The following is a 23,372-nucleotide window of genomic DNA, read 5'->3' on the forward strand; positions in this document are numbered from 1 at the left end:
TTCACTTGAAGACATCTTCAGTGAATGGCACAGCCCAGAAAAAAGTGACAAGCAATCAGAAAAAGGAAGTTGGGTAGGTGGAGTTTTTTTTGTTTTTTTTAAACATACGGAAGTAGACCATCTTGATGGTGGTGTTATACTTCTGAAGAGAGAATCTGCAGCTTCTATGGGATCCTCAGAGGGATCTGTGCTCAGAAGATGAAGGGGTCCTTACCGAAGATATCTGCTGTGGACTCCCTGGTAGGAGTCACCTTGACTGATCCAGCGCTGAGACCAGCAGGTAACCCCCACCACACACACACACACACACACACACACACACACACACTCTGGGTATTTCTGTTCTCAACCAGCTCTGAGTCATGTGAGATCATGTGTTTTAGATCTCATTCAAATGAAAACCTAGGGTGTCAGGCCTTCATAGCCCGAGAGCTGGGCTTCTCACCTCCACAACTCCTCCACAGGCTCTGTTTCATTTCTCATAAATTCACGCTCTGAAATCACCATTAACTACCCAATGACATGTGTAGAAAAGTAAGATCATTGGCCCAAAAGAGTGGATACCCCACACTTGTGGCCTAAGAAATTTCGTTTCCAATGAATCTACTTGAGTTATTTGTTCACAGCACACGTTGGGGCCCAGAAGTCCAGCCAAAGTCCTTGAAACAGCACACTTGTAACTGGGGACATTTCTGATTCTCCCCATCGAGATGCCCGACAAAGCCACTGTTCTCTTCAATCTGTGGCTCCCTGGGGTGAGAGTAGTTGCCATCCTTTATCAACTGAGCCAGCACAATGTGTGGGAGTGCCTATGTGACCCCCTATGCTTGATCACATTGAAGCCGTGTGATGAGGAGGGTATTTTACAGTTGATCTCAGGGTGTATTGTCATGCTTCAGTTAAAGGAAGTTAGGAGCACATAGTTGAGAAAGAGGTGGAATTAGAAGTGAAGCAAACTGGGTGTGCTTTGCTCAAGCCTCTCCTTTGAGGCAACTTCCTGAGGCCAAGTGTTTCAGCATATTGTTCAGGGCAATGCCTTCAGATGTTCAGAATTTCTTACAGCACCGTTGAAGCACTGTATTAACCAGTGGAAAATACCAAAGCCTACATCCAAACTGTAGGACCAGCATTCAGAGCGATGCTGGTAGCCTCTAGCAGTTCCCCTGAGAAACAAAATAATGCTGAGGTAGCTGAGCTGGCTGCAGCAGGGAACTTCTGTTCCTGAGGGCTGGCCTAACACGCAAGAGGTGAGCAGAAGAAAGGGATCCTGAGAAGGAAATATAATCTGTTGGATATACCCAGAGGAGTCTAAGAGAAAGTGATATATCAATAATAATAATAATAATAATAATAATAATAATAATAATAATAATAATAATAATAAGGGAAAGAACTCCAAAACTATTCAGAGAAGTAAACATGTATCTACTGCCACTTTGTAGTTGTATGGTTACTGGTAACCTTGACTTATGACAGAGCCCATTTTAGTAGAGATCAAAACCAGTTTTCCTTCCCTCCTGCACCTTGAACTCCCTCCCTAGATCTACTGGCTGTTTCTTTAGCTCTATCTGAGAGCACAGAATGAAAGGCACACTCCTGCTGGCTCTTAAGCCATCCATGGCCTAATAGAGGAAATAAGCAAATTGTTAAGCTGCTGGTATATGAGTGTTGGTGAGGACAATGGGAAGGAAATCTGGTGTATTATGGGAAGCAATATGGAGATTCCTTAAAAAATTAAAAATAGAAATTCCTTATGTTCAGTTATCCCACTTCTGGGTATTACCCAAAGAATAAAAACATTAATTCAAAGAGATCTATGCGCCCCAATGTTTGTGGAAACATTATTTACAGTAACCAAGAGTAAGAAACCTCAAAGCCTATCAATGAATAATTGGAGAGGTGGTATACAGGCCTAGGGGGTATTTTGCTTAGTGAAATAAGTCAGAAAAGACAAACAACATATGATTTACTCTTATGTGGTACAGAAAGAAGCCAAACAAATGTATGAACTAAATAAAACAAAAAATGCATATTTAGACTATAACACCTATGATTGATGGCCAGGATGAGAGGGGGAGGGTGGTGCATAGGTTAGGTTAAAGGGGTGAATTGTGTGTCATTAACTAGAATTGGGCTTTTAGTGGTGAAGTTAATGCACAAGTTGGTGTCAAGCCTGCACACCAGAAGCCTATGATGCAGTGTTACTACAGTGACTGTTTTGCTTGTAAATGTGCTTGTCAAATGGGACATGGCAGCCACCTAACACAAACTGGTCAGAGCAGCCGCAGGGAGGCAAGCAAGTGTACATGGCTCCTCTGAAGATGGGGGGGGCTGCGCGTAGGAAGAAATTAACTCAGTGATATCGAGAAGCCAGAGAACCTGATGGGTTCGGGAAAATGGGGATATTTTCATGTGGCTGAAATAAACTCAGGACTGGAAAGGAACTCAGGTCCCGATTGCTGCAGTTTTAGTGGAACTGATGAGCAGTTTGGATTTTACCTTGTAGTCTTTCAATGAGAGATAATGAGAGAGGTATTTTTTTAATCTATTTACATTATTATTCATTTTATAACAATGTTTACTCCCCGCTCCCCATTCCATCATCACCATAGCCCCCCCACATTCCTCCCTCCTTCTGATCCCTGTTTGTTTCCTCCCCGTAGCGTCTCTCTGGTTTATAATTGTCTGGGGTTTTTTTTTTTTTAGATTTATTTATTTATGTATACAGAACTGGGGTACAGGTCAGAGGTGCAGGGACAGTGAGAGGATTCACCAGCGTGGGGAGCAGAACAGGCCTACTGATGAAGTACACTGCTGAGGGGAGCAGTGGGCGGGTCAGGAGAGGACTGCTATGCCATATGGGTCACCCACCTCTGTGGCAGGGATTGAACTCATACTGAAGTGGCTTTAGCTTCTTAATGCTGTGCTTTAACCCGCTGTGCCACCAGGGAGGGCTCTATAATTGTATGTTTTTGTATTGTTTTGTTGTGTTTTGTATTGCAATAACAGCAAACACATTCCCCCTGTCTTACTTGGTCCTCTTAAATTCCTCCTATAAGTGAAACCATTTGATATTTATCTTTTTCCTTCTTTTTTATTTCATTGAGCATAATCCCTTCCAGCTCCATCCATGTTGCTGTGAATGGCATGCATTTATCTTTTTTGATTGCTGAATAGTATTCCGTTGTGTGTGTGTGTCTGTGTCTGTGTCTGTATCTATATATATACCCCATTTACTTGATCCAATCATCTAGTTTTGGGTATTTGGGTTGTTTCCAGGATTTACCTATTTTAAGTAGTGCTAAAATAAACATAGGGATGCATGTATTTTTTTTTAAAGGAACTTGAATACAACTAGCATACAATAGAGAGTATTAGTATACCATACAGAGAAACAGTTAAATGTTTACACATGAAGCACCCATAGTTACCCATCCCCTCATGGGTAAATGCCCAATCAAACAGGGTCAGCTCAAAGTGGGGTCACTCAGGCCTGAAAGCCTGCCACAAGGATAAGGCACCTTCTGAGGGGACCCAGGGGAAGGGGGCAGAAGGGGCCAGGCAAACGTGGAAGGAAAAGAGAAAAATCAAAACCTAAAGTCAAGATAAAGGCTGCCACTGTCAGCCTCACAATGGGGTCTCTCACCCACATCTCTGTTTCTTTGAAGTGTCTCAGTTCAGGCCCCCCTGGCTTTGTAGTGCAAGTCTGAGCCCAGAAGCAAGCACAGCTTCTTCACATCTCTGCTGACTGTTCCCCTCCTTATCTCCTTGATCTCTCCCTTTCTCTGTTCCTTCTCAGCCAGGTGTTCTCTCATCTCTTAGTTCTTCTCAGTCTTTTCTAGTTTTTCCTCTCTGCCCAGCTTCACCCTTCCTTGGGTGACACAGGAAATCTGGAACCTTCCTTTTCCCTGTTACAATTTCTAGCTCTCTTCTTAATTCTTCTCCCTCCCCTTTTTCCCTCTTTGTGAGATGGGGAAATGTATTTTTTTTTAATTAATGTTTTTGTGTCCTTTGGTTAGATCCTTAGGAGTGAATTGCTGGGTTGTATGGTAGCTCCATTTTTAGTAGTCTGAAGAATCTCCTCAAAATGAATAAAAGATTTGGGCATAAGACCTGAAGTCATCAAATATATAGAAGAAAATATAGATAAAATGAGAGGATTTTGAACAGATGAGTGATACTCTTCATTTCACAGATTACAAAGGAAACTAATGAAGATGAGAAAGAGGTGAGAAGGAAGGAAACAGAGACTATAAGGAGGCTCCAGTCAAGTAATAGTGAAGGTCTTAGCAGGGCAGGGGTGGGGGGATGAAGTGAAGAAGTCAGAACCGACAAACTCGATACCTGGTTTGGGGCTACTAGAGAGGAGTTGAGGGTGAAGTCTAGGGTCTGGTTGCTGACTTGGGTGATCAAATCCATGATAGGACATATTGGTACATGAGAGATAATGAACTCAGGTTGGCATATGCTAAGATTCAGGTGTCTAAGATATACTTGAATAGGGGGGTTGGGCTCAAGGATGAGAACTGAGTTTCATTCTAGATATATGAATAACCAGCAGGCAAATTACAACTAAAATAGCTTCTCGGAAAGAATGTGAAAAATGGAAAGGGGGTGAAGGAGAGATTCCCCCATATCTTAGTTAACTTGGGCTGCAGAAGCAAAAATACCAGTGATAGGGTGGGTGGCTTCAGCAACAACAAATATTTAATTCCCACATTTTTGGAGGCTGGGAAATCCAAGTTCATATACTGGTGGGACCATGTTTGCTGGCTTGTAAATGACTGTCTTCTCTATGTGTCCCCATGGTATGGAAGGAAGGTGGGGCTTTTTGGTGTCTCTTTCATAAGGGATTAATTCCATCTGTGAGAGTGCCACTTTCATCACCTAATCACCCCAAAAGTTTCTCAAAATATAATCACACTAGGGACTTGGTTTCAACATATAAATTTTGGAGCAGGTGGTACACAAATATCAACATTTAGTCTTGAGCATGCTGGTTCTACCAACATTCAAGTGGTGGTAAAGGAAGAGAAACATACAGAGGACACTGGGAAAGACTTACTAAAAAGGCAGGAAGAGCCTTTTAAAGGAACTCAATAGGAAATGAGAACATTTAAAGAATTGAGATGCTAACAATGCTGCTATAAAGTTTATGAAGATGAGTCCATAACAAAGTGTGCAAACAGATAATTTATATTATCAGAATATGGAACTGTTTGATAAACATGAAATACGGACCTAGAGAAATACAAATTAAACAAATAGAAATACAAAAAAAATTGAGGGAAATCATTTGCAAGAGTCCAAAGATGACAAAATTAGAAGAGCCCAGACTTGTCAACAGGTTATGGGTAGAAATTAGTACAGTGTTTTTGAAGAGAAAATTGGTGTTTCCTTTCAAATTTTTAATGACTTAATACCCTTGGGACACTGTTCTATAAAAACATAAAACATCCTGGCAACATAAAAACATTCTGACAAAATTATGCAAGGATAAATAAGTAATAAATAATGCTCAATATAATGTATAGTGAAAGAAGTCTAAAAGACATCTGAAATAACCAAAATCAGTGGGAGATTACATGAACATCTGTATCTGTGCATGAAAGATACAAAATATATCAACCTAACAAAAGAGGTAAAAGACCTATACAAAGAAAACTATAAAACACTGTTAAAAGAAATACAAGAAGACACCAAGAAATGGAAAGACATCCCTTGCTTGTGGATCAGAAGAATTAACATCATCAAAATGGCCATCCTACTAAAAGCAATATACAGATTTAACACTATCCCAATTAAAGTCTCAATGACATTCTTCAAAGAAATAAAACAAATATTGATGAGATTCATATGGAACCACAAAAGACCTCGAAAAGCCAAAACCCTCATGACTAAAAAGAAAGAGAATAGAGGCATCACAATCCAAACTTCAAACTATACTACAAAGCCATAATAATCAAAACTGCATGGTACTGGAACAAGAACAGACACACAGACCAGTGGATTCTAATAGAAAACCCACATAAAAACCCACAGGTTTATGGACAGCTAATCTTTGATAAAGATACAATGAAACAAAGAAACTTTGTTAAACAAATGGTGCTGGGAAAACTGGGAAGCTACATGCAAAATAAGAAACTAGATCACTAACTCACAATGCACAAAAATCAACTTGAAGTAGATTAAAGACCTAGACATAAGAATGGTACCATAAAATACCTGGAAGCAAAGATGGGCCAAATGCTACATGACATACCCTTCAGTAACATCTTTGAAGATATAGCACCCAAAGCAATGGTAGTGAAGGAAAGGATAAACAGATGGGACTACATCAAATTAAAAAGCTTCTGTAAGAGCTTCTGTAGAGCAAAAGAGACATTACAAAACCAAACAAAGATCCCACTGGTTGGGAAAAAATTTCCTCACACAAAACTAGTGATAAAGAATTGATTACAAATATATACAAAGAACTGATGAAACTCAACAAAAATAAACACAATCAAAAAATGGGCGAAAGAGCTAAAAAGACACTTCTCCAAAGAGGAAATGCAGATGGCCAATAAGTTTATGAAAAAATGTTCAACATTACTTGTAATAAGGGAGATGCAAATTAAAGCCACAATGAGATACTACCTCACTCCAGTGAGAATGGCACATCTTCAAACAACTAGCAACAACAAATGTTGGAAAGGATGTGGAGAAAAAGAAACTCTCCTGCACTGCTGGTGGGAATGCAAACGAATATAACCACTATGGAAAACTGTTTGAAGTTTCCTCAAACTGCTAAACATTGAGCTTCCCTATGACCCAGCAATCCCACTCTTAGGCATCTACCCAAAAGACACAAAAACACTGATTCAAGAAGACACCTGCACCCCCATGTTTATTGCTGCTTTACAATTGGAAAGACATGGAAACAACCCAAATGTCCAGTAGATGACTGGATTAAAAGATGTGGGACATATAAACAATGGAATATTACTCAGCAACCAAAAAAAATAAACACATGCCTTTTGCAGCAACATGCATGGAGCTGGAAAAGATCATGCTTAGTGAGATAAGCCAGAAAGAAAAGAAAAAATACCGATTTTTTCACTCATAGCAGGAGCATAAAGTACCAGGCGAGAAAATAATAATATATACCAGAGACATTTTACTGGGGTGGAGTGGGGAGTGGGGTCAAAAACGGTGGGGGAAGCAAAGAGCACTGGACTATGGTGATGGCACACGGGTGATTTGGTGATGGGAAACCCGCGGGGATTGCAACTGACATGGAAAAAGGCACAAAGTGATGTAAAAATAAACTATTATATTATTTAAAAAAATTTTAAGTTATATTCAGGGCCCCGCTGGTGGCGCAAAGGGTTAGGACGCAGCACTGTAAGCTAGCCGCAGCCACTTCAGTGCGAGTTCAATCCCCACCCCAGAGGTGAGCCCCATGGCACAGCAGACCTCTCCTGACCCGCCCACTGCTCCCCTCAGCAGTGTACTTGATCAGCCTGGCTGTTCTGCTCCCCACTCTGTCTCTGGTGAATACTCCTAGCACCCTGCATCTCCGGCCTGTACCCCAAGTTCTATATACATAAATAATTAAATTTTTTTAAAAAAAAATAGAGCCCCTCAGGAAAATGTGAAAAGTGGGGTGGAGCAACAGAAAAAGTATAGAAGAGTCTGAGCTCCGCGCATGTGCGCAAGAGAGAAGCCGAGGCTGCAGTGGTGTGGTGATGCAACAGTGGTGGACAGTCCCTGGCTCGGCCAGGGCTTCCTGGCGGCGCTGGGCTTTGTGGGCGCGGGTCACGTGGAGGAGGCTATCATGTACAGCCTTGTTTGAGGAATCATCTTGAAACAATTTGTTAGCTCTGGTGGAGGAAAAGGGAGACCCCAAGAGACAGGCACCTTGCTGAAGTGTGGCCTGAAGAAGACAGGAGACCGGAGCCAAGCGTCTGGCTAAAATGCTGAGTGTGGATCTTGTGGGAAGAGCTGAAGCAGGCGCTCTTGGCTCGGCGGGGCCCACTGCAATCCATGGAGGAACGCACCGCCGAGCCACCATCATGCCTGGGCACTTACAGGAAGGCTTCGGCTGCGTGGTCACCAACCGATTCGACCAGTTATTTGACGACGAATCGGATCCCTTCGAGGTGTTGAAGGCGGCAGAGAACAAGAAAAAAGCCGGCGGGGGCGGCGTTGGGGGACCTGGGCCCTGGGACCAAGAGCGCAGCTCAGGCTGCGGCTCAGACCAGCTCCAACGTGCAGGTAAACAGCTGCGTAACGAGTTCCAGAAAGACCGCAAGAACCCGCCGCCCCCCAGAGGTTGGGGAGGTTGACAAGAAAGAGGAGACGCCGCCCTTGGCACTGAAGAAAGAAGGAATAACACCTGTCGGAAGAAGACCTATCTGCAACTGCAGAGTGAAGGGAAAATAATTGACAGGAGACCAGAAAGGCGACCACCTCATGGACGACGATTTGAAAAGCCACTTGAAGAAAAGGATGAAGGAGAATTTTCAGTTGATATACCGATGACGACCAGCCCATCCGAGGCCGTAGAGGTCTCGGAAGAGGTCAAGGAGGCGTGGACGTGGAGTGGGCCGAGGAGATGGATTTGATTCTCGTGGCTAAAGTGAATTTCATAGGCATAGTGGCAGTGATAGATCTTCTTTCTCACATTATAGTGGCCTGAAGCATGAGGACAGGCGTGGAGATAGCGGATCTCACAACTGGGGAACTGTCAAAGGTGAATTAACTGACTTGGATCAAGCAAATGTGACTGAGGAAACACCTGAAGGTGAAGAACATCCAGTGGCAGACACTGCAAATAAAGAGAATGAAGTTGAAGAAGTAAAGGAAGAGGGTCCCAAAGAGATGACATTGGATGAGTGAAAGGCTATTCAAAATAAAGCCCCGGGCAAAAGTAGAATTTAATATCCGAAAACCAAATGAAGGTGCTGATGGGCAGTGGAAGATGGCATTTGTTCTTCATAAGTCAAAGAGCGAAGAGGCTCATGCAGAAGATTTGGTTATGGACCATCCTTTCCGGAAGCCAGCAAATGATAGAACGTCTTAGCTGGAGATCAATTTTGGAGACCTTGGTTGCCCTGGACGTGGTGGCAGCGGAGGTCAAGGTGGCCATGGGCGTGGTGGACTGGACTCCGTGGCAGCAGGACTGACGAGTCAAGTGCTTCTGCTCCTGATGCAGATGACCCAGAGGCATTCCCAGCTCTGGCTTAACGAGATGCCATAAGACAACCCTGGTTCCTGTGTGGACCCTCCTGTCTGAGGTTTTGCATGCTTAAGGATCCCAAACGACTAAGAAATTAAAAAGAGAGAGAGAGACTGTCATGCATACCATTCACACCTAAAGACTGAATTTTATCTGTTTTGAAAATGAACTTGTCTCTCTACACTGAAGTAACAATATGGCAGGCAGTTTTGTATTTAGAAATGTATGGGTAGCAGGGATGTTTTCGTAATTTTCAGAGACTATGTGTTCTTCATGAATACTTTTGTATTGCTGCTTGCAAATATGCATTTCCAAACTTGAAATATAGGTGTGAACAGTGTGTACCAGTTTAAAGGTGGGAGGACAGGATTAGCTGGCACAGGCCACAGTAGCCACCTGGGCCCACAGGGGGCAGTTGACTCTGAGGTGGACTGGAGACCTGTGTTCACTGGACCCTACCTGGAGTCACCTCAAGTGTTGAGCTGGTGCAAGGACAGTCTGGTGTTGGTCTGGGGTCTGCATGTGAAGTTGGGAGCTCATTTCACGCTCCTCTGACAAGAGTTACCTCTATGGGTTGTCGGACTTGGGCTGCGAGTGAAAAGCATGATGGGGGTAATTTGTACCATCCACAATGCATTGTCTCTTAGTTCTGTGCTTCATCCAGGTATAATCCCTCACCTGAGATTAGCTCTTGGGAAGGAATGTTTGTTTGTGGAAAAGTGTTCCAACAGATGTTTCTGAGAGGAGGTGATATTATCCTTTCCTGTGTCTTAGATGGAATGTGTCTATACACTCACTAACCCACAAATGTGCTCGTTCTAAACTGAGTCATCTGTGTTCATATGCCTGGGAGAGCAGTCGTCGGTGCCAACTGCTTACACAGCTCAGATTGGGTCACAGTGTCTGGGGCACTTGGATGGAGGCCCTGACAGTTCCACCTTCAGTTTCATCTAACTGTTGACACAGCCTGCCTAATTACATCAAAACGTAACATTTCACATAAAAATAACCCTTGGGGCCCTCCCTGGTTACACAACAGATTAGGATGCAACACTGCAAGCTGGCCACAGCCGCTTCAGTGAGAGTTTGATCCTGGGGCCCAAGAGGTGACCCACATGGCGCGGCAGACCTCTCCTGACTGGCCCGCTGCTCCCCTCAGCAGTGTACTTCATCGATCTGCCTGTTCTGCTCCCCATTCTGTCTCTGGTGAATCCTCTCACTGCTCCTGCACCTCTGGCCTGTACCCCAGTTCTGTATGCATAAATAAATAAATCTTTTTTTTTTAAAAAATCACCCTTTATTGGCCCTCCCTGGTGGCGCAGCGGGTTAAAGCGCAGCACTAAGAAGCTTAAGCCAGTTCCGCATGAGTTCGATTCCCGCCTGCCCTGGAGGTGACCACATGGCGCGGCAGACCTCTCCTGACCCGCCCGCTGCTCCCCTCAGCAGTGTACTTCGTTGATCTGCCTGTTCTGCTCCCTGCTCTGTCTCTGGTGAAGCCTCTCGCCGCCCCTGAGCCTCTGGCCTGTACCCAGTTCTGTATGCACAAATAAATGAATCTTTAAAAAAAAAAAAAATCACCCTTTATTTGTGAAAATGTCTCCCAGAATGTTTTGCGAACCTTTCTTACTAATTTTCACAGTGGCTAAGCAGCTGAAAAATGTTGAGTTCCTATCAAGTTCCCCTGCCTCCGCCCTTTCATGAGGAAGATTTGCGTTATGTCAATATAACTTCAGAGACCACGTTTGGTGACTTCATTAGGTGTAGCAGACTCACTGTAATGTCAGCAGAGGGCAGCAAAGAAGGTGTCTGGATGCAGTGGCCAGAAGGGGTGGGCCAGCTGGAACGCTGAGGGTAGAAGGAGGTGGAGATTCCAATGACGTAGTTCAATGCACGTGGAGACACTGACTGCTGTTGGGTTTTTTGTGGTTTTTTTTTAGTGTATTAATTACATTCCTTCATTTTGTGCAATGTGTGGCTTTCCTGTGGAATTCCCACCACCAATTTTCTGGTGTAGCATCACCGTTGTTCCTGGGGCTCCCCAGGATAAGTGAAAGAGTAGCAACTGGGAATCACAGCAGATCCCGGACTTTGTCATCCTCTTGTCTGAGAAGCAACTTAAAGCTAGGGTAGTTTCCAGAAAGTACACCATTAGACTCATAGTCCGGTGATCTGAAGAGTTATGTCAGCAGAATTCCCTGTGAGGGGAAAGGGCACACACAGACATGGCCAGAATGAGGTGGTGAACCTGGGGCTGTTCAGAGGTGGGCACACATTTCTGCTAGCAGGAGGGCAGGGGCAGCAGCTGCCCAATGTGAAATCTCAAAACATGAAATTGGCAGTTCTGTGCATGCCTAGGGACATTTTAATTCTATTTCTTAATTATATGTAGAATTTCTCTCTATATTCTGGATATAAGACTTGTAGAATAGATGTATTATAAATATCTTCTTCCACTATATGGCCTGTCTTTTCACTCTCATACTGGTTTCTTTTGACTAAAAGAACTTCTTAATTTTTTTAATTATTTATTTATGTATGCAAGAACTGGAGTACAGAGCAAAGGTGTAGGAGTGGTGATCAGATTCACTTATTTTCACTTAGACAGAGTGAGGAACAGAACATGTGGACTGACTGAAATAAACTGCTGAGGGGAGCAGGGACCAAGACAGGTGAGGTCTGCTGCATCACGTGGGTCGGCTCCCTGGCCTGGGATCGAACTCATGCAACAATGGCTGCCGATAGCTTCATTGTGCTGAGACTTAATTCCTTGCACCACCAGAAAGGCCCTCAAACTTTATAATTTTATTCATTCTAAGCCTTCATTTTCCCATTAGTAAAATAGGAATTATGTTAATATCTCACAAGGTTGGTTCTGGAGAATAGCCCCCAAAGTCACCCTTTTGTTTTCTATCTAATCTAATCTATTTCCTCCCAGGCTGGTCACAGAACTACTTTCTCTAGTTTGTGGTTCCTTATCTGTAAAACTGAACTGAAGTTCCCCCCTTCCTCTATTGAAAATCTACTATATCGCACCTGGTTAAAGAGAGCTTATTTTCACTTAGCTCGTGACTCCCCCTTTTCTCCAATGGTGTCCCCAGATAAATGTGGGGGCACACCTCTTTGTCCAACTCAATGTACACTGTAGCTCTTCCTTCTGCGACCAGAGGCTGGCTTACAGTTTTACTTAAGCGCACCCCTGCACGTCTTCTTCTTTTAAATTTATTTATTTATTCATATATATTTTACTTTTCTCCTTCTACAGGTCCAGGTCCCATAGAATTTCTGAACACCTGACCCCAAATAACCCACCAGTGAAGCTCCACCCCCTTCACAATCCCGCCCCTTCTCCTTAACTTAAATTGCTCAGAGGCAGAGGGAAGCTGCCCGTCTCTGAACAACTTACAAGATGCTGGGTTTCCCCGCACACACCATCCTCATCTGTCTCCTCTGCCGGCTCGCAGGTGAGTACAACCAGACTCTGCTGGTCTCGTGAGATTTAATTCCAATCCCTGGGTCCCTCGGGGGTGTACTCCGTCTTCTAGCCTTGCTTTGTACTTCCGGTGGCCTCTGAGTCACTGAGGGCAGGAAGATGCTGAACTTGGTGCCTGTGACAGCCTATCAGAGGCTGAAAAACGTGGCATTGCTCTAGTCCAGTCTTGCATGTTCCTTCGACCTCAGTACTTTCTTCCTTTGAGGGCCACTTTAAAGGCAATGCAAAATTGTATAGGTCTGTATTCATCTAAATATGTATTTGAGATATGTTGCTTTAACATAATTTATACTATTAAATTTATTTTCTATTTATATGAGCATAGATATATATTTCAAATGCTTAAGTACTTTTAGAAAAATATACTTTTAATTATTATGCTGCAGTGATTGTTGTTTAATTTTTTTTAAAGATTTATGTATTTGTGCATATAGAACTGGGGCCCAGGTAGAGGTGCAGGTATGGTGAGAGGCCTCCCCAGCTGCTCCACAGCAGCAAGCTCCCACCTGGAAGCTCGCCACACACTTGTATTCCTAGGGAGAGCCTGCTTCTAAGCCAGGTGGCCTAACGTAAACTGTCGCTCTGAAAACCACACACTGTGCAGCCCACTGACAGGGTGAAATGAGGCCATTGCAATGGGGGAGACCCCAAAGGCTTTCCAAGCCGCAGGTGCCCACTGAAACCCCTCCCCTGACTGAGAGGTTATCCAGAGCCTCCTGGGACAGAAACGTAGGAACAACACCCCGGACAAGGGCTCCTGGGTTTATCAATAGCTCTGTTGGGGAAAGATGTTCAGCCTGGAGCTTGGTACATTACAGAAAACGAACCCTAAGCTGCAGAGATAATCGCGATGTTTTAGTGATAACCCAATGCCAAGCAACGGTAATAAAGATCACCTCTTGTTACACCCCCACCACATGCAAGGTGGGCTTTTTGCACAATCTCACAAATCTATCAGACTGGAAATTACTATCCCTGATGAGGGAGCCTTGGCTCAAGGAGGGCGTGTCTTTGGCAAGGCTAATTGGCTTGAACATCTGATACAGGAGGGAGAGCAGAGCCTGAGTCCCAAAGCCAGTTCTCTCTTCCTCACACCAGCTGCCAAACACCACATCTGGCACTGAACAGATGCTTAGTTAATATGTGTCCGGGTTGAATCTTCCCCAGAATTGCTAGTTGAGATCCTTTCCAGGGACATGAGACCTAGATGGAGACTAGAAATGACCAAGGGCAGAGGTCACTTCATTTCCACGATGCCACATGGAACCACCTGGCCAGACTCAGAGGCACCACAGAGCAGCAGGTGCTGTGTGTTTTCCTTTGGAGAATGGTCCAACTGTCTATCCCTTCAGAGACTGTGTGAGAATTTAATGACACAGTGACATTGATGAGACATTTAATGAAAGGAAAATTTTAAAAAACAAATGAGGAGGTACACGGAGAATTCCTGAGAGATGAGGTGATGGACTGGAAGCCCTGCTTCTGAAGGCTGGCCACCTCTGACTGGGGACACCTCTCCACAGCCCTTGGGGCACTGACCCCCCTTCTGTGAAGTGAACTGGACTAAGCGGTCCCTAAGCATCCTACCAGCTCTGAGATGCTCTGGCCCTCCACTCAAGGAGGGCAGTGACACGAGGGTTTATTCTGACAGAGGCCCCAGTGTCCAGGCTGGCCAGAGGCGGTGGGCTGTGTGTCCTCTTGGCCCACCAGTCTCCTCCTGGTAACCTGCCTGGGTTTTGACTACACTGGAATTCCTTCCGAACCTGGTTACTTCCTCTACTTACCTGTATAACTCTGCTGGGGCACAGGCTGGGGGGAGGAGGTGCCAAGCCAGAGGTGGCTGCGGGGGAGCTGTTCTAACTTTCTGTTGTGGAGAGTGTCTTAGAGCTGATGCCAGGAATGAGTCTGGGCCAGCACAGGGACAGGGGGTCTCTGGCCCAACTCCCTTTGCCCCGAGGCAGGTTGGCAGGAATGTTCTCTGGGAGACACCCCTTCTGGCAAGAGGCGGTGGGCCAATCACCCCTTCTGGTGATTGGCTGTGCTATCTGGCTGTGAATCAGCCAGTTACCAGTTCCCGACACCAAGGGAAAGCTTACTTTGCTTGGAAACCATTTTAAAAAATGTAGGGGATCTCCCTTTGTGCTTCTCAAAATAATTTCAGATCTGCATTTATCCTTTCCCCTCTCCCAAATCCTAAGAAGTGAAAGTTACTGTTTTCTCCTGAGACTGAGGATCTGAAATTCAGCACAGTAAGACTAAATAGTTGTCAGCCTCCTTCTGCCTCTGGGGTCTAGGGAAGGCCACACAGCATCTCGGACCTCAGAGGTCTTGCTTTCCAGCGGAGCTCGGCCTCTCTCTGCAGTCGCACTGAGGACTAAGGGAGAAAATGGCCTTTTAAACCAGTTGCAAGCCACAGAGTGACACAAGTGGCCCTTGCTGCAATTAGTGTTAGGGGGCATTTACACCATTCCACGCGGCCCAGGAGGAGACCCCAGACCCCATAACAGTGTCTGGAGCATAACGCCTGTAGGCCAGTCACGGGCTCGTTCACTGGTGTGTGCAGTCCACACCCAGGGGAAGATCTTCTGGAGAATTCAAAATGGAAGATGAAATGACATTAGTGTTGGATTTCCAGGGTGTGGGTATGAGAAAGAGATAGAGGCTTCCTCAGAGAGGGTCTTTGAAGGAGACTTTTGAAAGCCCTGAATAAGATTGAAGTAGGAGAAGGAGGATAAAGCACAAACAGAAACATGAGGACAAAAGTAAGCTGGGGCTCAGGCAAGGGAGGGGCCTGCTGCTCGGCTGGTGGCGGGGAGGGGCAGCAGCCCCCTTTCCTCACTCTGCACAGCCTTGTGTGGCCGCCTGGCCCTGGCAGGTGTCCTGAGTGTACCCAACTCCATGAGAGCAGCAATCATGGCTGTGGCATCGCCCCTCCCCCCCCCCATTCCATTCCAGTTATGTTATAGCCTCAGCACCTCACATCTGGGACACAGAACTGGGAAATGTTTTGTTTCTGATTCTGTTCCCCAGTGGCTCTGGGAAAAGGAAATAAAACTGGCTAAGACCCTCCAACGCTGCCCCTGTTCTCTAAAACACACCTAGCTTTGGTGCTGGCTTCTTCTTTCATGGTCCCTCTTCCCTCTCCAAAGTTACAGTTAATATAGAAAAATGGCTCCACCTAGATGCGTGTCTGCAATTGCACTGTGTCCGTCTCCGATTTTCTTCTAACAAGAACAGTGAATTTGGACACATTATCTTAAATGCCCCCCCCACTATGTCTAAGCCATGGAATATAGCACCATGGGTGGAAACAGTGAAAAAAGAATTTAGTAAATTCTACTAAAGCACTAAGCCACATCCTTTTCTCGCCTCCCACCCTAAATATCTCCCCCAAACCTCACGTGGTGAGGGGGCACCAAGTCCACAGCTCCTCCTACATTATTTTATGGGAAACATTCAACTCTTCCACCCCTGAGGTTAAAGTAAAATAATGACTGTATTAATTCATCCATCAGAATTTCAAAATGAGATTGATTTTGTAATGTTTACTAGGACTGTTTTGAAACCCCTTGAAATGATCAAAGAGAGCAAGCTAACCCATCTTGCCTTGCTTGGTATTAGAGAGCAGAGAGAATAACTCTGATAAATCCGATTATGTGACAGGTTAACTTGGTAAATGCATTAGAGTCCACTTTATATGCACTGCCTGATAAATTGTGGTGGGGAGAGGAGGCAAAATAGTCAAAACAGAAACCATCCCCTGGGGCAGTCACTTAGGGAGAGAAGCCTGTGCCTTGGGAGATAATCTAAGGAAAGGAGATCATGATTCCAAACTGTATTCAAGGCCCACATTTGGTGGCATCCAGTTGCCTTAGCGGGCACCGGCAGAGCCCCTGGTGTTTGAGGGAAGGCCACCCAACACCAAGAAGGAACAACTGATTTCTTTGAGGATCAAGATTTTAGAGCTGACACCTGAGCTCCTGAGGGAAGCAGAAAAGTCCAGAGCTGGTGCACATGCCAGAGGCCTCCACACTGAGCCACAGTGAAAGGGTCAGGAGCTAGAGCTGGACTGGCAGTGGGCTAAGCCCTCAGCTCATCACCCCAAGTCTGGTCTTGAACAAGTTACTTGGGGCTTTTTGAATCACAGTTTTCTCATCAAACCAAGAGTTAGCAAACTTTTGCTCAGAGGTGCCAGGTGTTAAATATTTTCAGTTTTACAGGCTATATGACCTCAATAGTAGGTACTCAATTCAGCCTTATAGAGAAAAATCAGTCATGGAGAGACAATATGTAGAGGAAAAAGCACAACTGTTTCTAATAAAATTTTATTTACAAAAACAGGCAGCAGTCCAGATTTGGATCCCTGTGTAAAAAAGATAAAATTCCTTATTTTCAAGATTGCTTTAACTAGTAGCCATACTAACCTGATATGTAAGATGAAGATATTTTTTAAATCCTTGTAAGCATCAAGAGTTTAAAAGGGTCAAAACACAGTAGGTTTTTATTTTAAAGATTTATTTATTTGTGCATACAGAACTGGGGTACAGGACAGAGGTGCAGGGTGGTGACAGGATTCACCAGAGGCAGAGTGGGGAGCAGAACAGGCCGACTGATGAAGTACACTGCTGAGGGAGCAGCGGGCTGGTCAGGAGAGGTCTGCCGTGCCATGTGAATCACTTGGGGTTGGGGGATCGAATTCATGCTGAAGTGGCTTTAGCTTCTTAGTGCTGTGTTTTAAAACACTGCGCCATCAGGGAAGGCTCACAGTAGGTGTTTTTAAGTTGTTGGTCTTTACCAAAATTCCTCCACAATTCACTACTCTTCCAATCTTCTGACTCATTCCCACAACTGGTCACTGGAAATATTCAGTCAACCACTTCTGGAAACGTTTTCAGCAGCCATTCTGTTTGGGTTTTGCCCAAAGTCATATTACTAGTGATGGTTGGTTATAGGTTGATTTTTTTTTTTAAAGATTTATTTATTTATTTGTACATACAGAACTGGGGTACAGGCCAGAGGTGCAGGGGCGGCGAAAAACTTCACCAGAAACAGAGTGGGGAGCAGAACAGGCAGATCGATGAAATACACTGCTGAGGGGAGCAGCGGGCGGGCCAGGAGAGGTCTGCCACGCCATGTGGTCACCTCCGGGGCAGGCGGGAATCGAACTCATGGGGAAGTGGTTTCAGCTTCTTAGTGCAGTGCTTTAACCCGCTGTGCCACCAGGGAGGGCCCTATAGGTTGATTTTTGAGGTGAATTTTTGTGATGAAACAAAAATTTCTTGGGGAAGTAAAGTTCTACTGCAAACCCTGATCATCTGAGCCAAGCACCAGGGGTTAGCCAGGGAATTTGACAATATCCAGGCACTCACACTTCTTTACACTCAAAAAAGGCTGTTGGAATTCACTGAATGACATTGGGAACGACCGTGAATCCGTCCTATCTATTATATAATTGAAAGATAAATCATCCTCAAACTGCTAGCTTCAAACTATTGGGAACTCCTACATCACCTCCCAGTCACTGACCACTCCCCCCAGGGCAAAAAAGCTGCTACCTTCTTCATCTCATTAAATCAGCTCTCCCAAGCAAAATCAGGGAGTCCTAAGTAGGGGCCCCCTCTTGCTCACCACAGAGACTAGGCAAGGTGGGCCTTGTGGTTTACCTCAGGACTTGAACTTCAAGTCAGAGGTCTCTGGGAAAAGAGTGAACTCCCCTACAGTCCCTTCAGTCAGACAGAGTTCTGACCTCACTGACTTTGTCTATGTCTCCAAAGGGTCTACCAGGAACATGTTGGGTTTGACTGAGGGTGAATAATTGGTGGCAAAGCAGGAAATTGAGTTTATTTCTGTTTCCCTGTGTCTGCAGAGCCAGCAGCCTCTGGAGCCCTGAAGGAGATGAGCGGAGCTTTAGGTGGGTCTGTGATTTTCCCTCTGAACAGCGTAGAAAGTCAGATTGAAAACATTTTCTGGTACTTCAATGGAAGTTCTGTCATCACCATTGAGTCTCAAGAGCCAGAAGACAAAGTCATTGTGAACCCACGCCATAAAACAAGGGTGAGCCTCTTGGATAGAAGCTACTACTTGAAGCTCGACAATCTGAGGAAGAATGACTCGGGTTCCTATTCCGTGGAGATACACCACCCAGGCCAGAAAGTCTCCACCCAGAAATACACACTGCAAGTCTATGGTAAGAATCAGTTTCTTCATGGATGATTGAAAAGGAATGGTGGTGTTAGAGATGTTTAAGGACATGCTGAAAAATGCGCAAGAATGTGAAACAGAGAAATCCTGTGGGGATGAAGAAAAGATATAGCTGACCCCGAGATTCCTTCACCTCTCAGATTCTGTAAGAAGTAGTAGCATGAGGCAAAAGGCGAGCAGTAGGAGGTGGGGAATCACACAAGTCAAATGTTGGCCTCTCTACTTATTAATTTCAGCATTAAGCAAGTTTCTTGATAACTTTGAAATTTAGTTTCCATATCTGTAATAGGGAGGAAAGTGATTGTACCTTGGAAAGATTACTGGATACATGTCTTCCCCTAAAGAGCGTAACCAGCTGAGACATAGACATAAGAATCATAAGGGAAATAAAAATGTCAGCTTTTTTTAAAAAAAAGATTTATTTATGCATACAGAACTGGGGTATAAGCCAGAGGGCAGGGGGCGATGAGAGGATTCACAAGAGACAGAGTGGGAAGCAGAACAGGCAGATTGACGAAGTACACGGCTGAGGGGAGCAGCGGGCGGGTCAGGAGAGGTCTGCCACACCATGTGGTCACCTCCGGGGCAGGTGGGGATCAAACTCATGCTGAAGTGACTTTAGCTTCTTAGTGCTATAATATCAGCTTTTTGTTTCTAGCAAACTCAGGTATGAGAAATACTTCTCCCCAAGTCTAGACTTTGGGTCTCATTCAGGGAATTTGAGCTTACAAAATAATGATTCAACCACCTATAAGAGAAACTGCCTCACTCACAAGGCTGCATTACCACGAGAGCAGGAAGGGGCCTCCAGGTTTACTGTAGAGGTGCGTCCTGCCCCTTAATCCAGTTATGTCCCCCACATGGTGCCAGCTGAAAGGAACAGAAGGCACCTTCTGTGGGCAAACTGGCTAGGGAAGAGGAAAAGCGCAAACTACATTTAATCAGCAATCTTAACAGTTTAAACCCACAGTAGAGAAATTAGGTGACTGTTGCATTACTGAGAAATGAAATAATTACCAACAATTACCGATCCTATGAAGGAGAAGAGTGAGGACAAAGCAGAGGAAGGGACTAGTGTGCCTCAGATACTATCATCTCCTTGGAGAAAAGTGAAAGTCTCTTCAAGGAAACTCCCTGATGAAATTGGCCCTCCTTGGTGGTGCAACAGGTTAGGTCGCAGCACTGCAAGTGAGCTGCAGCCGCTTCAGTGTGAGTTTGCTCTCCACCCTGGAGGTGATCCACATGGCACTGCAGACCTCTCCTAACCCACCCGCTGCTCCCCTCAGCTGTGTACTTCGTCCATCTGCCTGTTCTGCTCCCCACTCTGTCTCTGGGGAATCCTCTCATCGCCCCCTGCCCTCTGGCTTGTACCGCAGTTCTGTATGAATAAATAAATAAATAAATAAATTTATATGTATATATCTCATTTAGGAAAATTCACTAGCACAGTGCTTGCCTCATGAGTATGCTTAGTAACAGTAGCTATTTCATGTTGTTCTTTCTGTCACTGTTGTTTTTCATAAAGCTATGAACAAGCTGACCTAGAGAGCTCTCTTTCCAGATAAGAAGGGGAGTTCTGGACTGCTGCTTTCTCTTTTCAGCACCCCAGGGAGATTCAGGTCTGAGGGCTATAGGAATAATTCAAAGAAAGGAGACTAGGGGCATAGTCTCACGTGTCCATGTCTCCTTTCAGCACACCTGTCAAAGCCGAAGATCTCCCAAGAAAAGCAGAGCAGTGAGAATGGCACCTGTATCACCAACCTGACGTGCTCCATAGAGCAGGAAGATAAGAATGTGACTTACAGCTGGGTGTTTGTGGGACAGGAAACCAATGAGTTCCACAATGGCTCTGTCCTCCCCATGCCCTCAGAGCTGGTAAAACAGAACATGACCTTTAAGTGCGTGGCCAGGAACCCTGTGAGCAACAGTTCTTCAGACCCCATCACTGCCCGGGAGCTCTGTGGAGGTAACTGTCTCTCCCCTCCCTCCAGGAACCTCTGTGTATACTCATCAGCTCCTGGTCCTGGTGGGGACAGACCGGTGTGAAATTGAGGGGAGGGTCATTGGTTCCTAGGAGGACAGAGAGGAGGTGGCATTGGCTCCAAAGTGGGGTCATTCTTCCTAGTTGACTCCTCCTCGCCTGTCCCTCACACCCATTCTCTCTTTAAAGGTGCTGTTGGTGAGCTACCATACTATGTGTATCTCCTGGCGGGGATCATAGCTGTTACCTTGGTACTGGTACTCCTAATACTCATTATTTACATTAGAGATCAACAAAGAAGAAAAGGTAAAGCATGTTCTATTTGGTTTTTTAAAATATTTTCTACATTATTGTTCATTTTGTGCATTTTTTCATCTCAGTTGTAATCCCCATGAACTTCCCACCACCACTTCACCCATGTGCCATCACCCCAATGTGCTTGTTGAATAAATGAGGGAGAAGTTAAAGATAAATGGAACATTTATCCCACAAGCACTTTGGGTGGTGGGCCAGGCATAGTACTAGGCACTAAGGATACAAAAATAAGAGGCCACAGTCTCTGTCTTCAAGGAGAGACCAACTACCTTCATGACTTGTTTCCCTTACACTAAGATCCCTGACATCTCTCCCAAGGCTAGGCTCCTCCTGCCCCTCTTCTTCCCTCAGTAAACTTGCTGGTGTGACCCTCCTGTGACAGACCTCACACTGCTGAGACTGCTCCCCTCTCTTGGGATACAGTGGCATCCCAGCTTTCTTCATCTGTCCATTCATCACCATCCCATCAGAGCCCGAACCTTACCACAGCCCCCTCCATTGGTTCAAATTCAGAGACTCCCCTTTACCCTCCACCTCAGTCTAAGACACATTCCTCCCAGAAGGCTTTCTCTGAGTCTCTACCTGCCACACCCTTGTTCTATTTCCCTAAAACATGCAGATTTTTCCTCTGACACTGAGACTATGTGATCCCACTCAGCCCATGTGATCCCACTCAGCCCACTGACACTTCCATGTGTGAGGGGCAATGTGCCTATGCATCTTTACACTTTGAGATCTTCCTTACCTCTTTAGAAACACTCTGGCCCATTTCTATTCTCTCTTTCAGTTTAGAGAAATAAAAGAGAAGTAATGAGATTAGTTTGTTCTGGAATTTTCCTTGTTTAGTAGTGAAAGTCCCATTACTGAGAAAGCCTTTCAGTTACAAGAAAATGAATATGGTCATCAACCTAAGTGGGAACCCAGAGGGGGTGGCAGGCTGGTGGGAATGGTGACTGAACGGAGGGGCCAGTTCTAATTCTCGCTTAACCTACTTTCAGGGTCTACTGAAGAGAAGAAGGGGATTGATCGTATAGTTCCTAACCATGACCACACATCTGGAGCAACCTCAGAATATGACATGATCGCTTACCCCCCTGTGAGTCTTTTCCCATCTTCCTGGGGCCTGGCCTCCTGGTTGACACCTTCCTTGTTCCATTTGAGATTTTTTTCATGGGTTAGGCAACATGAAAGAGGAGGATGTATAATCCCTAAAACCCAACACACATAGGTCTCCCCCAGACCCTAAGTGTCTATGGATGCTCTTTATGAAGGAGTCAGTGGCCTCTGTAGCCCTCATTCTGATCCCACCAGTAATTACACACTCATCTGTGACCCAACCTTCCAGGAACCCCACCATTCACATCAGCCACTCACCAGGCCAGTTGGCCTTCTGCACAGGATGATGGACAGGGAAGAGTGGTTGTCTGAGTTGAGGTGTCAGAAGGCTGTCTGTAGAAATGCTTTTCCCTCTCAGGCAACACAAGGAGCCATCAGGAGAACTCAGGCACACAGTGACTCTAAACCACACTCAAACTTCCTAAGCACAGGGCACTAAGCTGAAGTGAATGAACACAGGATGATTCTGGGAAATTCTTTGATGAGGAAATCATCAAAGCGTAAAAATTTTTAATAAAATATAAAAGAAAGTAATAAGAGGCAGTTTGGAGAGATGAACCAGGTAAGTGATGCCAAAGGGCTCCATGGCAACAATCATCTTGCCCAGCTTGGACCAGCTCCTGAGAGGTCATGGCCCCATTTAAGGAAGAAATAATGACACTTTGGAGCCTCGGAATTCCATTTTTACCCACTTTTGGTGTCTCTGGTCAGGTCATATTGTCCTATCTTACTACAGCCTATCAGGAGAAGACATTGGCCTCTCTCCTCACAGGGGTGTCCTGAGAGCCCTCCCTTCCTCACGGGGTGCCTGCTCCATGCACCATATACTAGTGTTTGTAGGACTGACCACTTACCATCCTCCTGCTTAGGACCCTGTGGGGAGATGCTGGGGCCATCTTGTTCAGGAATAAACTTCTCCAGCCTGGAAGGAGCTTTTGCTGTTGCTTTGGCTTGTTTTATTGCATTATTCATCCTGACTGATCTGACGCAATGGCTCTTTGGGCTGATGAAAAGTTTATTTGCAACATTAACAGTATTCTTTCAAA

The 23,372-nt window shown here is 45.1% G+C and overlaps 1 protein-coding gene and 1 pseudogene across 1 annotated transcript; both read left to right on the forward strand.

The window, feature by feature from the left end:
* Positions 1–8,047: 8,047 nt before the first annotated feature.
* LOC101626109 lies at positions 8,048–9,231 on the forward strand (annotated as a pseudogene).
* A 9,377-nt stretch (positions 9,232–18,608) lies between these two features.
* On the forward strand, positions 18,609–21,877 carry SLAMF7 (SLAM family member 7). Its single transcript, XM_012728905.1, has 4 exons — positions 18,609–18,900; positions 20,608–20,880; positions 21,085–21,152; positions 21,869–21,877. Exons 1-4 carry the CDS (start codon positions 18,609–18,611, stop codon positions 21,875–21,877), a joined length of 642 nt encoding a protein of 213 aa, XP_012584359.1.
* The last annotated feature ends 1,495 nt before the right edge of the window (positions 21,878–23,372 follow it).

This window comes from Condylura cristata, unplaced genomic scaffold (assembly GCF_000260355.1).
Source record: "Condylura cristata isolate star-nosed mole 26May11 unplaced genomic scaffold, ConCri1.0 scaffold00024, whole genome shotgun sequence".
Classification (NCBI taxonomy): domain Eukaryota; kingdom Metazoa; phylum Chordata; class Mammalia; order Eulipotyphla; family Talpidae; genus Condylura; species Condylura cristata.